This window comes from Gorilla gorilla, chromosome 1 (assembly GCF_029281585.2).
Source record: "Gorilla gorilla gorilla isolate KB3781 chromosome 1, NHGRI_mGorGor1-v2.1_pri, whole genome shotgun sequence".
NCBI classification, from domain to species: domain Eukaryota; kingdom Metazoa; phylum Chordata; class Mammalia; order Primates; family Hominidae; genus Gorilla; species Gorilla gorilla.
In genome coordinates, this window is record NC_073224.2 from 206087105 (window position 1) to 206102241 (window position 15137).

The window sequence follows — 15137 nt, forward strand, 5'->3', positions numbered from 1 at the left end:
AGCTTAGCTGTGTGCATTGCTTGAGGCCTTGCTCAGCCAGGGCCAAGTTCTCATCTGCTGGCTTGACTGGGGAAGGATTCACCTCCCCACTTGTGTGGCTGCTGCAGTATTAAGTTCCTTGTGGTTGGTGGACTGAGAACTTCTGTTTCTCACTGGCTAATGGTCTGAGGCCACCCTCAGCTTCTAGACATTTCCCACAGTTCCTTGTCATTCCTTGCCACATGGGCTTCTCAAACTTGACCACTTACTTCATCAAGCAGCAAGGAGAATCCCTAGAGCAAAGTGGCTAGCAATATATAGTATTATTTATCATTACATAATCACAGAAGTGACATCCCATCTCCTTTGCCACATTCTATGGGTTAGAAGAAAGTCACCTGTCCAGCCCACACTTAATAGGAGGGGATTATATAAGGGTGTGAACACCAGAAAAGGAGGAAAGGATTATGGAACAGCCACCCTAGAGTATATCCGCTATATTACCTATTAGATTTAGGACTGTGCCAAATACTTTTACATGTATTACCTCAGTTAATTGCTAAAACAACCTGTAAGGCAGGCATTATCCTCCTTGCACAGATAAGAACATGAGGCTCAGAGGAATGAGAACTTGCCCTAAGTTCTGCCAACATTAAGGTGGGGACCACCATATCATGGCATCAAGTGAACTTGTATGAGTGTACAGGCTGGAGGGCCAGCACCCTTATAGTAAGGAGCAAGGGCCCCAGGGAGGCACGGAGGGGGCAGAAAGAGCAGGAGGGGGATAGCTCTCCGTGAGGGGTGAGACCAGGAGGAAAGGATTCGTATGGATTACATTTCAAGAATGAAGGAAACTGAGAGCACTTATATCTGAGGATCTCTATATTCTCAATGAAGCAGAAAATGCGGGCGTCTCCTGAGAGGGTGGAGGTTGGGGTGGAAGAGAAGCAGAGCCAAGTTGGAATAGCAGCTGTGGGGAATGGGGAATGGGAATTTTGCCAGCATGCCTACAAAGTTGTCAAGTGGAATAAGGCTGCTTCCTTCATGAAGACTGCAGCACAGGCTTGCTGGGTGGTCCCCAGTCCCTCCCCCATTACTTTCTGCATTCACTTTCATCATCTTGCTTTGCAGTGCTGCAATTTATGCCCAAGTCCATCTCTCCTGTCAGAAGGAAATTTTTTGTAGGGCAGGAACTTAGCAGTAGTGCGTAATGTGTCTCCCTGTACCCAGAAAATGGCCTGGCACATGAAAATCCTCCACAAATGACCTGTTTGATTCCAGACATTATTATACATGTCTGGAAACTCCCTTCCCCAGTGGATATTATACATCTATCCACTGAAAAACGATTGATCTGGTCCCCCAGCCCCCTGCTTTTTTTTTTTTTTTTTTTTTTGGTAAAATCTGCCCTTTGCCTCCTCCTGATTAGGGAACACCCCTGGGAGTTCACCCTGGCCCCACTGAGCGTATCTAAGTGTTGCTGGAAATCCTGGGTTCCCTCAGGCCTATCTCAACTCAGATGCCATGTTTCTCCTGGGGCCTGAAGTGTGAGCTTGAACTCTAGGCCTTCTAGCCCTGGCAGTCTTCCCAGTCCTGCCACTGCTTAGCAGAGTCAGACCTCATGTTCCTGAACCTGACACTGAGTAGGGTCCTCTAACCTGGATCACCACTCAGAACCACGGTGCTTCTACCTCCATGACTGCTGCTACTTTACACCTGGAGGCTCCCACCCGGTGGCCCAAGTCACACCTTTTGTTTACTGCTGACACTTCTCTCAAAGCTAGCCCTTCCCTCCGTTTCCCTCCCCTCCATTCCCCTCCTTTCCCTTCCGTTCCCCTCTCTTCCCTTCCCCTCCCTCCTCTCCCTCCCTCCCCTTCCTCTCCCTCCCTCCCCCTCCTCTCCCTCCCTTCCGCTCCTCTCCCTCCCCTCCCCTCCTCTCTCTCCCCATCCTCTCCCTCCCCCTCCTCCCCCTTCTCTCCCTCCATCCCACTCCTTCTCCCTCCCTTCCCCTCCCTTCCCTTCTCCTCCCTTCCCCTCTCCTCCCTTCCCCTTCTTTCCCTTCCCCTCCTCTCCATTCCCCTCCTCAGGATTAGTCTCTCCTCTACCAAGCCACTCCCTCCTCCACAAAGCATCAGTCACAGCTACTCTAATGCCACACATGAGACCAGGAACAGGAAATACGGTTGAATGGCATTTTGTTTTTTCGAACTGGATCCATCAGCTCTGCCTGACTCTTTTCCCTCTGCACCGGTTTCTAGCTGACATTCAGTACTTCTTCCTGGCATTACATTGTTTACGGTAGAGTTCAAGTTCCTCGAAGTACTTAGCTCTCAGGAGAGCCACTCTTTGCTCATAAGGGTGTTTCTCCAGGTCTGTCGCTGTTGACCACATCTTCCCTGTGGCCTTGGCCACCTGCACCACCGACCAGTTCGGGTTCTCCCTCTTCAGCTGAGCATAGTGGTCTTGGCAGAAGAGTAGGAAGGATGATGGAGGCCGTCTGGGTGCCTGGGGATCCCGCTTTCTCCGTTTCTTCCTCTTGCCAACATAATTCATCATTTCTTCCTGGTATCGGGCTTTGTCGAGTTTGGCCAGGGCTTCATATTTGGCCTTTTCGTGCTTTGAGATGGATCTCCATTTTTCCGAACACTTTCTAGAGAACTCTTTAAAGCCAATGTAGGTATTTGGCTGCTGCTCCTTGAATTTGTTTCTGTAATTCAGCAAAAAGTGAACGTAAGAAGAGACATTTGCCTTAGGCTTTAGCTGGATTTCTTTTCCCATGTTCGTAAGTTCACCTTTTTTCTGGATTCAGTAACGTGGACAGGAGAGACTGTTGTTCCCACACTCTAGGAGCAATCTAGAAAGTGCTCTACTTGCAGTGAATTTTTCTGTCTGCAAGAGCTGTAGTCAGGGCTCAGCCTTTTCAGTGCTGATGGCATTGTTGAGTCAGAGGAGGGAAACTGTGACATCATCCACAAGCCAGCCAATCCCAGCCAACACCTGTGGGCATTTGTGTACAGGTGCTCGTATTGGTTGGTTACTTGAGGGTCAATGTTTGCCTTTCATGAAAGATGATGGTTCATTCATAGTAGGCTATGAGGCAGCTATGTCCCCCGGAAATAATTCTCCTTGGCTTCCTGGAGGCAGTGGGTTTTGCTGCACTTTAGGGGCTTAAAATCCCTAGGCTGTAGTGACAGGCCATGGGGTCTGCCTTCCTCACTATAGGATTTTCAGGATGCCTCATCATCCCTTCCAAAGACAGGCTGAGCATAATGAACATGGGGAGGTGGATAGCTCCAGGGCTGTCATGATAAAATGTGAAGTGTTTCTGTTTGCCTTGCACAGTGGCAGCTCATGCCATACAAAGGGTTTAGTAGTAACTCTAAAAGTAATCAGGTATGACAGCTGTGACTTGGTTCCTGTCAGGACAAAGTTGTCTAATTTAAAACCTGAGCACTTGGGCTATGAGTTTGAACTCTTCATTTCTCTGAAGAAATGTGAGGCGAAAGAGGGGGGAGAACCTTGAGATTTTATTAATTAACACTTGAGTTCATGAAAATGAAATGGAATTTGTAGCACATCCAGAAGCCTCCCCACTCTCATATGAGGGGTCCCCATTTCTTAGGTTTAGAACACAAAGCTGTAACAGCTACACTCAAACTGGCCGGCTTCTGGCTTTTGGTCACAGTAATTGCGGATATTCCACTAGTCTTTCAATTGGAGGGAAGAGAAAAGATGAAAAAGTGTCATTCTGGGGGCCTTTGGACACTGCTAGGTACTTGCCTGTGTGGCACTGGGTTTAATATCACTTAATGGTTGATGATAGCCCCAAATTTATAGGACTAGAAAACTGAGTTTCATTAACATAAAAAGTAACATGTTCAAGGTTGAACAGTCACTCACAGGTGAGAGTGTGGATTTTGACTGCTGATTGCTTGACCTAAGCCTGTGCTTCATCCTGCCTGCACAGAGCTGTTGCCAGGGCACTGAGGGTCCAGATATGTGGTGTCAGCAGCTGAGCCGGACAAGGAAACTTGCCTAAGACTAGACCATATTTTGAATTTTTCCAGGTTAATTCCCAGGGTTCCAAGACTTCAATGTTCATCTTCTGTAAAAGAAAGATGGAAACTAATAAGAGTCTCCAATCCTGAATTCTTGCCCAGCTCTGCTGCAAGGTGGCTGGCCTACCTAAGCCATCCCCTTCCTCCCTGTGAGCCAATGATCTCTCATAAATTGAGCATTCTGGACTGGCCAGGGAAGCCCCTCCAGGGGACAAGCTGTAGTTGTGTGGCAGGATTTGGGGGCCTATAAGATATCAGGTGCCATCAAGGAAGTCTGGGCTAGTAGGGGGTCTGGCAAAGGAACAGATTACTCTGGGGACACTTCTCAGCCTAGGTAGCCTTTTTCCCCCTGGCTCTTTCTCCCAAGGGGCCAGAGGTTGACTCACACATTTTTTGGACATGAGCAGGGCTGCATAGATGAATGGGACACAGCTCCTTTCTGAGATCAAAAGATGGGACATGAGGAAGAACTTTAATGAAAGTCCACATATTCATCAGACTCTGCTCAGGCTCAGACACACACACACACACACACACACACACACACACACACACACACACACACACACACACACACACACACACAGAGTAGCTTATCTGTACCTCTTAACCTTCCATCCCTCTCATGATAAGATCCAGGAAGATTAACCCACAATAGCTATCGGGAAGCTAGCAGATTTAAGAAGAAGAGGCAGTAAAAGGGAAAAGCTATGTCAACCTTTTGATGTTGTCAAAGTTCCAACTTGGAGGATGAAGCAGGGGAAGTCCTTGTTTAGGGGAGCTTAGGAAAGGTAAATAAATCTGGCTTCCTAAATCAATGCTGTGTGCTGGGTATCTAAGAGTTGCCCTTCCCGAACCCCTTTCCAGCCTTCTCCAACCTTCTCTTTTCAACCTTCTCTGGCCTGGGAAGCTGGTCTGTATGAACCACATCAATGGATCCCATACCCTCTGGTTTCCATCTCACTTTGGTCAATGGGGCCCTCCACAGGAGATCAGAGATGGAGGAAAGTTAAGTCAAGGCATTTATTCTCCTGGATCCCCACCCCAGGGTCACTTGGAGCTGGTTCTGTGTCCCTGGACTGAAGGTCACTGGTCCTCATAAGGTGTCCTCTCTAAATGACTCTCTCCTTCCAGTACAGGCATTGCCCCCTTTCTTTATCTCCTCCTGCCTAGGGTGGTAAAACTCTACTTTTATGAGCCTCTGAGGTCTCTGCTACTTTCCCACGCTCTGCCCTCACCAATCATTGTAATTTGAGTGGCCATCTGTTTCCTGCTGGGACCCTGACCAAAGTACCATGGTTTTAGCCTTTCACCATGTAGGCATCAGTTTAACAGAGAAGAGTAATGAGCTTCTGGAGATCCAAGTGCCTGGCAGTCACACAGCCTAGAGCAAGCATGCCTGCAAGGACAGTAGCATGACCAGACCACATGCCCAGGAAGAGGTGTCCAATATTCCCTAGATTATGAGATGACCTCCAGGCAGGAGCATTGGTCTAGAGGGCCAGATAGTAAATATGATAGGCTTGGTGAACCACAGGGTTTCTGTTGCAAGTACCCAGCTCTGCCACTATACCTCGAAAGTATAGTGTTTAGGTATAGAAAATACCTAAACCAACGAGTGTGGCTATGTTCCAACAAAACCTTATTTTTAAAAAATAGGCTGCAAGCTGGGGGTCATAAATCTGCCAACTCCTCGTCTACAGATGTGAGTTCAGTATTTTCAAACATCTTGATTGCAGTCTGCAATAAGAAATACATTTTACATCATGACTCATTTACATACATACATACTTAATATTTATATAATGCTTAATATGAGCCAGTCTCTCTTCTAAGCACTTTATGTACATCATTCCATTCAGTCCTCATAACAAGCCTATGGGAGGGCTATTTTTATCTCCATACAAGGATAAGTGAATTCAGATGAAGGTAGCAAAGCACAGAGAAGATATAGAGATAAAAAATTTCTACTTGTGTGACATACTCTTATTTTCTACTCTGTTATAGTCACCTTTACTTTATGTTGTTATTTAAAATGCCACCCACAGACTGACCTCATGACCCACTGATGGGTCACACTCCAAGAATGGATTTGAAAAACACTGTCCAGACAAGCTGAGAGGGAGCTTCCACCTCGGAGACTGTGAGATCCTCTTTACTTGGTGGCAGTAACATGAAGTGGAAAGAACATGGCCTTTTAAGCCAGACACATATAAGTTCAAATTCTAGCTTTGCCATTTACTAGCTGAGTAACTTTGAGCAAGTCTAGCTCATTACAACCATATCTCTAAAAAGTAGTGAGGTGATAATAAAGCCATGAGGATTAAACAAATTGAAATGATAGGAATAAAAACAGATGGCACTCCCCCTCTCCAGTGTGGGCTGGACTTAGCCACCCACTACTAATGAATAGAACATGGAAAGGGACAAATAGTAACTTTACAGTGGGGAAATCTGGCAGACACCACTTTAACCAAGTGATCAAAGTAAGCATCATCAATAACAGGTCATGTTGAGATCACAGAATCCCTTTCTGTGTTGCCATAATAACAGCATCTCACCCCCATGATATTCTTCCCAAAAATCCATAGCCAAGGTCTATGAAAAAACATTAGACAAACTGAAATAAAGAACATTCTACCAAATACCTGATCAGTACCCTTCAATAATGTCAAGATTTTAAAAAACCAGGGCAAGGCTAAGAAACTGATGCAGATTGGAAGAAACCAAGAAGACAGGACAAATGCAATGAGAGATGCTAGACTGAATCCTGTGACAGACAAAAAGTGGGCCACTGGTGGAAATCTGGGGAAATCTGAATAAAATGTTTCATTTAGTTAATAGTACTGTACCATTGCTGATTTCTTAGTTTTTATGCATGACCCAGGGTTATGTAAGATGCCAACATTAGGGGATCGGGGTGAAGGGTATACAGGACATTTCTGTACGATCTTTGCACTCTTATTTCAAAATAACATTTTTTTAAAGAAAAATCTTTCCAGTTGATAGCAATGTTCAGCCAGGGTAAAGACACCCTGCTCTTGATCCATCATCTCCAGGAATCACAGGGCCAGATTTTACCCTCAATTACAGCAGCATATGCTCTTAGCATATCTCTGTCAAAGTATCTCTCAAATTTTGCAGCATGGTGGAATCACCTAAGCTTTCCAAAACCCTCAGTGCTCAGGCCACAGCAACAACAGCAAACATACCTGGCATAAGCATGTATATGTCAAATGCTTTGAAACTTCCTTCATCCCCCTCCTGCCCCTGCCTCTGTGGAGTGGGACTCACTGGTTGCATTTACCCTCTGAACAAGGCATCTGCAAGCGGCAGAAGAATGCCTCTCCAAAGATGCCGGCGTCCTAAGCCCTGAAACCTGTGAATTTGTTCCTTACTTGGCAAAAGGGACTTTGTAGATAAGATTACTCTAAGGATTTAGAGCTAGGGAGATGATCCTGGATTATCAGGTGGGCCTGATAGAATCACATGGCCTTTGTAAGAGGAAGGCAGGAGGGTCACAGTCAGAGGAGATGTGATGAGAGAAGCAGACGATCAGAGGTGGAGAGAGATTTGAAGATGCTACACTGCTGGTATTGAAGACAAGGGAAAGAGGCCACAAGCCAAGAAATGCAGGTGGCTACTAGCAGCTGGAAAAGGCAAGCAAAAGGATTGTCCCCTAGTGCCACCAGAGGGGCTCAGCCCTCCCCACACCTTGATCTTGGCCTGCTGAAACCCATTTTGGACTTCTAACCTCCAGAATTATAACACAATAAATTTGTGTTCTTTAAGCCCCTAAATGTACAGTTATTTGTTAAGGCAGCAATAGGAAACTAGCACAGTATCTTTCTCCTCTGGCTGCTGGTCTGTAACTTTTCTTCTGCCATTCTTAACCCCTGCTTGTGTTAATGAAGAAGACACATTTGAGGGTGAAGGTTTTATACCACGGCATATTCAATTTGTTGAGGGAAAAGAACATGATATATTCAATCCTGCACACTCTTCTTCACTCGCTCGCTGACTCATTAAGTCACTAATTCACTCATTCACTTACCAGTTAATTCACTGTTACGTTCTTTCAGTTCATTCACTCACTCATGTACTCACACACCCATCTCAATAAATAGCTGTTGAGTTGCTGGAGCAGTGTGGCTGCTGCTTTGATGGCCAGTGATGAACAGTGTTTGAGGGATGGATGTGTCCCAGAAAGGAGGGTGGTAGTCCAGGGAATCATCTGAATTCACTTGGATCGCTACATAGTAAGAAACCAGATAGGGAGGCCAGGCCATAAGCAGTCAGTCCAAGGCTCTCTGGCACTGACCTCGTGCCAGGAACTGTTAATCAATCAGATGTGAGCACAATATTTTAATAAAAATGATGATCATACTTTGGGTACATCATCTCTGGAAGCCTGGAAGCGTGAAAAGAGAGATTAATTTATCCAAGGCCACACAGCAATAAGTGGCAGAGCCAGGCTTCAAACTCAAGCTTGTTTGACCCCTTGGCTCATATGTTTAGCCTCTACTGGTAGTCTAGGAACTCCCTTGGCTGGGGCTAGGGTAAGGAAGCAACTGGGAAGGAACAAGGCCAAGTATTTCAGGAGGAGGGAAGAAGGAAGGAGAAAAAGTTATCTAAATCTCAATGTTTAAAAGATTCAGGTGAGTCTTTTCTAATCTGGGTTGATAGGGAACTTTTCTAATTTGGGTTGATCCTCATTCTGGATAGATCTAGTCAACTTATCTCTAGGTCATGGGATGTTCTAAGTCCAGGAGGTCAACTGACTTGGATGACCCATAGAACTTCACCAGCATCTGAAGATAAGCACGGAGCCTGCATCTACTCCCAAGGGCAGAGGCTTGCCAAAGCCAGGCGAGGTGTCAGCACCCAGCCCAATGGACTAGTGGGCAGGTGGGCAGGCAGTGGTCAGATGATTAGACACAGAATGGGATCAGCCTGGTTGAGGGATGCCTGACTACCTGTGAAAGGATACGGGACAGATCTAGAACAAGACCAACTCTGGGTTGATAACTCACACAGTGATCTATGGATACTCCTCACAGGTCTTTAAAAACCTACTCCTTTATAGCATAGGAGAGTGGCCCTGATTATTCAGTCCACCTACTTCTCTTTCATCCACAGTAGACATCTTTTGTTTTGTCTGCCTAGCACTCCTCCCTTCTTTTGAGCACATTCTTTCTTTTGGAGAATTGTCCCCAAACTAGTCATGGGGTTCTAGTGGAGGCTACCTCCTTGGCCCCAGGAATGGGTACATTCCCCAGCTAAACTAATCAGAGGCCTCTGATAGGCTTTTTCTAATTAGAGTCATGGGGAGAGATTGTCATCTTCTCTCTAGTGGTGAAGGTGAGAGAGTGAATCACAGAGCTACTAAGGGTGGTCATGGCTCCAGCCTCAAGCAGCCGCCATTTGCAATAGAGAGAATGATGCCAGCAGGCAGAGCACAACAGAGATGGGGCACCGAGAGAGGGCCTTTGTAGCATCTCAGTTCTTGGTTCTGGCCATCCCTGGGGCCAGCTACAACTCTACTCTTCCTGTGGTTTAGCTACAATCCATAGCAGCCAATCATTTCTTCTGTAGGTGGATGTGATCTGGATTTCTCCCATCTGAAAGCCAAAGTATAAGGCATTAATCCAGGTGGACGGCAGCAAGCAATACAAGAAGAGAGGAATTCTCCTCTCCCCCATTTTTGATGCTTTTTGGGCACATGCTATGTGCCAGGCACCTTTTATATGCATCACCTCACTTAAACCTTTTAACAACTCAATGAAGCGGGTGCTGTTATTATCCTTACTATATAGATGGGGAAACTGAGGCCTAAAGCAGGTCAGTTACTTGCCCAAAGTGAGACAGGAAGTTTAGAGCTGATGATACTTGAACCCAGGCAGTCTCCTTCTAGGGCCAGTGTGCTAAGTCTCTACCCCAAATTAGTTTCTACTCAGTAAATATTATTCCCTTTGCCTACGAGTCTACCTTGCTGTACAGAGATATGGCAGGGCCAAGAATTGTAGATGTCGTGTCTTGAGGCCTTAGAGGGAACTTTGTGAGCGTCACTCACAATCGCACTATGAGATATAAACTGGGGAAAGAAGGGCTCAGAGAAGTGAGCCACCTCTCCAAGGTCACATGGCCAGCAGACAATGAAGGCAGGATTAGAACTCAGCTCCATGGGACTCTAGGACCACTTGCTCACTAGCCTTAGTGTGCGTGAGATGTTTAGCCCACCCATCCTCCAGCTGTTGGGCAGCTCACTCATTCTTCTGGACATCAGAGCTGCTGATCTCTGGCAGGGCCCACTAGCTGCCTCCTAACAGGGGAAGGGACATCCATGATGCTCAAACTCAGAGTGGCAGTTAAGTGGCAGGCACACACTGATGTGGGCAGCTCCTCAAGAAGCCATTTACAACAGTCCCTCTGGGTGAGAAATAGTACTAATTACAAGCAGCGGAGGCTTCTGCAAGGCAAGCGGTGCCACCCTCTATGGCAGGAAGCAGGTTCCTTCTCCAAGTCATGTCTGCCAGTGACAGGTGGAAAGTGGGCAAGGCTGGGAAAGCAGGAGCCAGTGGAGGCCAGGCTGGGGTTCCCCAGAGAAAGAGGGAAGGTGATGGCCAGGTATACTGGCTGGTCTGGGTACCACAGAGTGCCCTGTCCTTCTACCCCTGCACTGCTCTATCACCAGAGTAGATGCAGGTGCCTCATTTCCCTGGAGAAAACTAAGCCAGGCTGCTCTGCGGTCTACTCTGAAGGGTAGGGTTCAAGGCATTGGTAAGATCCCACCCCCTCTTCTCAAACCCCAGCAAGGCAGGGGGAAAATAGCTCACATTTGTGAGGCACCTATTGTATGCCAGGCACAGACTTGGACACATTATACACATGAGCACTGCTGCTCAGAGGAATCCCATTGCACAGATGAGGAAACTGAGGCTCAGAGAAGTTACGTTGCATGCCCATGTTCACACAACTAGGAAACAGTAGAACGCAGATTCAAATATAGCACTGTCTGGTTCCGAAGGCCTGGCCCTTAACCCTTAACCTTTTTAAACCTATTGCCTCTGTGAGGAACAAGACACGTGATGAGCCAGATAGGTGTCATCTTCACTTAGGCAGAGACTCCAGTCAGGAAGAAGAAGAGGGTTGAGTAGAGTTGAGTGTGAATATGCTGTAGTCACCACACTCTTGAGGCCTGCACCCTGTTTCTGGGCCAAGCCTGATGGGGATAGGCTTTAACATCCTAGAGCATGGAGGCTGCCAGTCCTCAGGACTGCCTTCCCGGATCTCAGATCTGACATATAATAGAGACTTGGGCTGGGGACAGGAGACAGCCAGCTAAAGCCTCAGCAGCTGGTCAGAGTGGAGACTGCTCTTAGATTCTGTCCAGTCAGACTGACTCCTGGAGGATAAATGTACAAGGTTCAGGACATCATATAAAAGTAATAAGGGCAAGTTGGGGAGGCAGCAACAGAAGTGGAAGAAATGATGCTAGGACACCATTTCCCAAATCTCCCCTGGGAAAGCCAAGCCTATGGGGTCTTCTCCTCATTAAAGTGAGTACTCAGCCCTTCTCTCCATCCAAACCTCAAATGGGGGCCATAGGGACCTACCTTCCTGATAGAAGTTCCATCAGCTCATTGGCCCAGCTTGGGACACATGACCACCAGGATCCAATCAGCTGTAGCCTATGGGTCATATGATGTACATGGCTACCCCTGTCAGGAGCTGTGGGTTGAGGGAAGGAGACTGATCTTCAAACGCTTCTAGTCTTCATAAGAGAGTAGAACTGCCTGATTTAGACCTGGAGACAGTAAAGGATGGAGTGGGCAACTCAGAAAAGCTGCTGGGGATCCACCCACAAGCCTCTTCACCCAGAGCTTGGCATCAGCACCAGTTCTGATCTTCAGACCCAACCCTGTTCTGTCACTTCAGCACGATGGGAAGATCCTCTCTATAGAGGCAGGAAACACCTTACCCGTCAGCTCTGCCAGCTGAGCAGCTGAGCTAGCAATGGAAGGAAACTGACACACCAAGCCACCCCTAGACCTTCGCAATATGCCACCACCCAATACACAAGACCCAGCTTGTTGGTGAGGAAGCCCTCATCCCGGCAACAGCCAGGGTCCCTGTTCCTCAGCACTCCAAGCCTCAGACATATGTCCTCCAGAGAGCCGTGCATCTGGAGGAAAAACATTTACCTGATGTGGTTTCTGTGGGTTCCCTGGAGCTAACAATTAGCCGAGCAAGAAAGAGTTCTGATAATTTGTTGAGTTTATTGAGTTTCTTCTGGGGAAAGGGGAACATTTGCCCACATTGATTAGCAGACCCCACTGTTGCTGCTTTGGGGATAGGTCAGCATGAGAAGAATCCCCAGGAAGGTACCAGCAGCTGCTAAGTGAAGCAGGTAGTGGGGCACAGCCAGAGCTGAGGAACTAGGACTGGGGAAGCATGTCTTGACAGGAGTGGGCAGTGCCATGGGAAACCCGGGTGAAGCCCGCGTGGCATTGGAGGCCCTCCCTCCTATTCCCTGGCTCACCTGCTCACTGCCTCTTTCTCTGCTTTTCCCCACATGTAACCTCTGCTTTCACCAGCAGGCTCTCATTCATTCATTCATTCGGCCAATCATCCCTTCTTCCACTGAGTGATATTTACTGAGCCCTTTCTTTATGTCAAGCACTCTCCAAGGTACCAAAGAAAGGACTGAGAACAAGAAAGAAACAGCTCCTGTCTTCAGGGAGCTCATAGTTCAGCAATGCATGGTGAGAGAAGCACTATGGTGGAGAAAGTGCAGGGTGCCCAGAGGGGACAAAGGAGAAGTAAACCAGACCTAGCAACAAAGGACAGGTTTCCTGAGCCAGGGGCTGATACACCTGCACGATGAGTAGGAAGTAGCTAAGAAAAGAATGGGGATGGATCAAGATTGGGAGAGAGAATTTGGCAAGAAGGTAAATTCTTAATTGTTGGGAACATTCAAAATAGATCATAATTGACCGTTTTTCAAGAATGCTGTGGTTGAGATTCAAATATAGCTGGGCATTAGACCTAGAAGACCTTTGAAGTCCTTCTCAAATCTCAGATTTTAAGATTAGCTGGTTCCCACTCTCCTGATAGCAGAGGGGATGTAATTCGATATCCCACCACTGAAAGTAAGCTACTGCTGTTTGTTCATTTATTCATTCATTCACAAAGCATGTCCAATAAAAGTGTTCTTAACCCACCCTGCCTCCCCCAAAGAAGCCAGCTGGACTACCCAGCACTCCCATGGCCTCAGTAGATCTTCCTGACTGGTGCGCATGGCACCCCCAGCACCTGCTGCCAACAGGCCGTCTCCCACCCCCACCCTCAATGCCTGTGCACTTGTGCTCCTATCAGCTGAGTCTTGCACTTTCCGAGAATCAGTTGGGTTTGTTGCCAAGTCGCTCAGTGCCAGTCATACTTGTTATTGTAATTATGTGATTTAAATTAAACATCACATAAACTGATGAAATATGAGTGTGAAAGGAAATATAGTTGCATCTATGGAAACTAAATTGAATGCTTTGGAATGATTCCATGAAGGAGAGTCTCTTAAAAGAATTGCTTACTAAATATTAGGTGTGAGTGAATGAGACAACTGTACCCCACTGGGTAAATTACATGAGGGGAGGGGGATGGGACAAAGCATCCTTAGCCCCTTGATGAGAATGGATGTCAATTTCTGGCACATAGTAGGTGCTCAAGAAATATTTGTTGGCTGGACGATCTGTAGCAACATTTGAAATGGTGAATGATGCATTGTGGTTGTAGTTTATATAAGATAGACAATGTGGAGAACAAACCCATGATCAAAGGGAAGGCCTCGGTCCTGCATTAAACTGATTGGCAAATAAATGTATGCTTAAGTGTTTTACATTATAATGAAATGTTGAAGCTACATCTGTGTCCTTTTTTATGATTCCCTACTTAGAAATTAAATTTTTATTTACCAACGAACTACATCATCTGTGAGGCTTCTATGATAGGAATTAGCAAACTTTTTTTTCTGTAAGAAGCCAGAAAATAAATATTTTGGGCTTTGCAAGTCATCATCTTGCACAGCTCCTTAACTCTGTCATTGCAATGTGGAAGCAGCCACAGACAATGTGTAAATGAATGAATGGGCATGGTTGCAATCTGGTAAAACTATATTTACAAAGACAGGCAGCAAGCTATAGTTTGCCAACCCCTGTTCTATGAAATGTATTTGTTCTGTGTGCCAGGCACTGTGCTGTGCACCAGAGATACTGAGACACAAAAAGAAGATTTTATTCCAGCTCCCATGGAGCTTGCCTGCTAGTTGAAGAGATGGTCAACTCAAAAGATGAGTACAATTTGGTATGCCCAGGATCATGGCAGGGCCATGTCCACTGGGGGGCAGGGAGAGGGAGAGATAGAGGAAAGGAAATATTTAGTTAGGTTTGTAGGATCAGTGATATTTTCCCAAGTAGCCAGGTGGGGCAACAGGAAAAGGGCATTACAGGTAGAGGGAATAGCATGTGCAAAGGTCTGGAGACACGAAAGTACTAGTCGCATTCCAGGATGTACAAGCCATTCTGTGTAGCTGGATCTCAAAGTGTGTGTCATTGAAGAGGAAAGACATTAAAAAGCTTGGACTTTATTCTGGAGCCAGTGGGTTCAACCATTGCTGCTGGCTTTCCAGCAATGCAGGGATTTGATCAAAATTCCCCACAAAGTATGGAAGATTGATCAGAGGCAGAGGGCAAATCAGAAGCCCATCTCTGTAGTCCAGGTGAGAAACGATGAGGACATGAAATGGAGAAGACTTGGCCACAATTGGCAATAGGGGTGAAGGAGAGGGGGGCGTTGAGGATGCTGCCTGGGTTGGGTGACCAGGAGGATGGTGTAGATTAGGGGGAGCAGTTGCACTAAGGAGCAGAAATGACTGGGGGAAAGCTTTGGTTTGTTCAGAGCATAGTAACCAACCCCAAACACATACTAGGTAGCCGGGAATTGAATCTTTAAAGGCTGGCTCCGATCTTTCAGAGCTGTCCACACAACCAGGGTGGGCAGGCACTGCTGGTACAAAAAAGCCTTGGGAGGCTGAGGGGCCTCTTT

The 15137-nt window shown here is 46.7% G+C and overlaps 2 protein-coding genes across 4 annotated transcripts in view; one reads left to right on the forward strand and one right to left on the reverse strand.

Moving 5' to 3' along the window:
- Positions 1-15137, forward strand: part of CSMD2 (CUB and Sushi multiple domains 2) — a 647961-nt gene that overhangs the window by 290509 nt on the left and 342315 nt on the right. The window lies entirely within an intron of this gene.
- HMGB4 (high mobility group box 4) lies at positions 2158-2925 on the reverse strand. 2 transcript variants are annotated; one of them, XM_031003030.3, is made up of 2 exons: positions 2772-2925; positions 2158-2686 (listed from the first exon to the last, which is right to left on the reverse strand). In XM_031003030.3, exon 2 carries the CDS (start codon positions 2533-2535, stop codon positions 2245-2247), a length of 291 nt encoding a protein of 96 aa, XP_030858890.1. In that variant the 5' UTR covers positions 2536-2686; positions 2772-2925; the 3' UTR covers positions 2158-2244. The 2 variants fall into 2 exon arrangements, with proteins under 2 accessions (XP_030858890.1, XP_063562294.1); XM_063706224.1 differs by having other exon boundaries at positions 2158-2892.

Coding starts and splice junctions, on each gene's coding strand:
- HMGB4 (XM_063706224.1), bottom strand. CDS start 2,757: ATGGGAAAAGAAATCCAGCTAAAGCCTAAGGCAAATGTCTCTTCTTAC.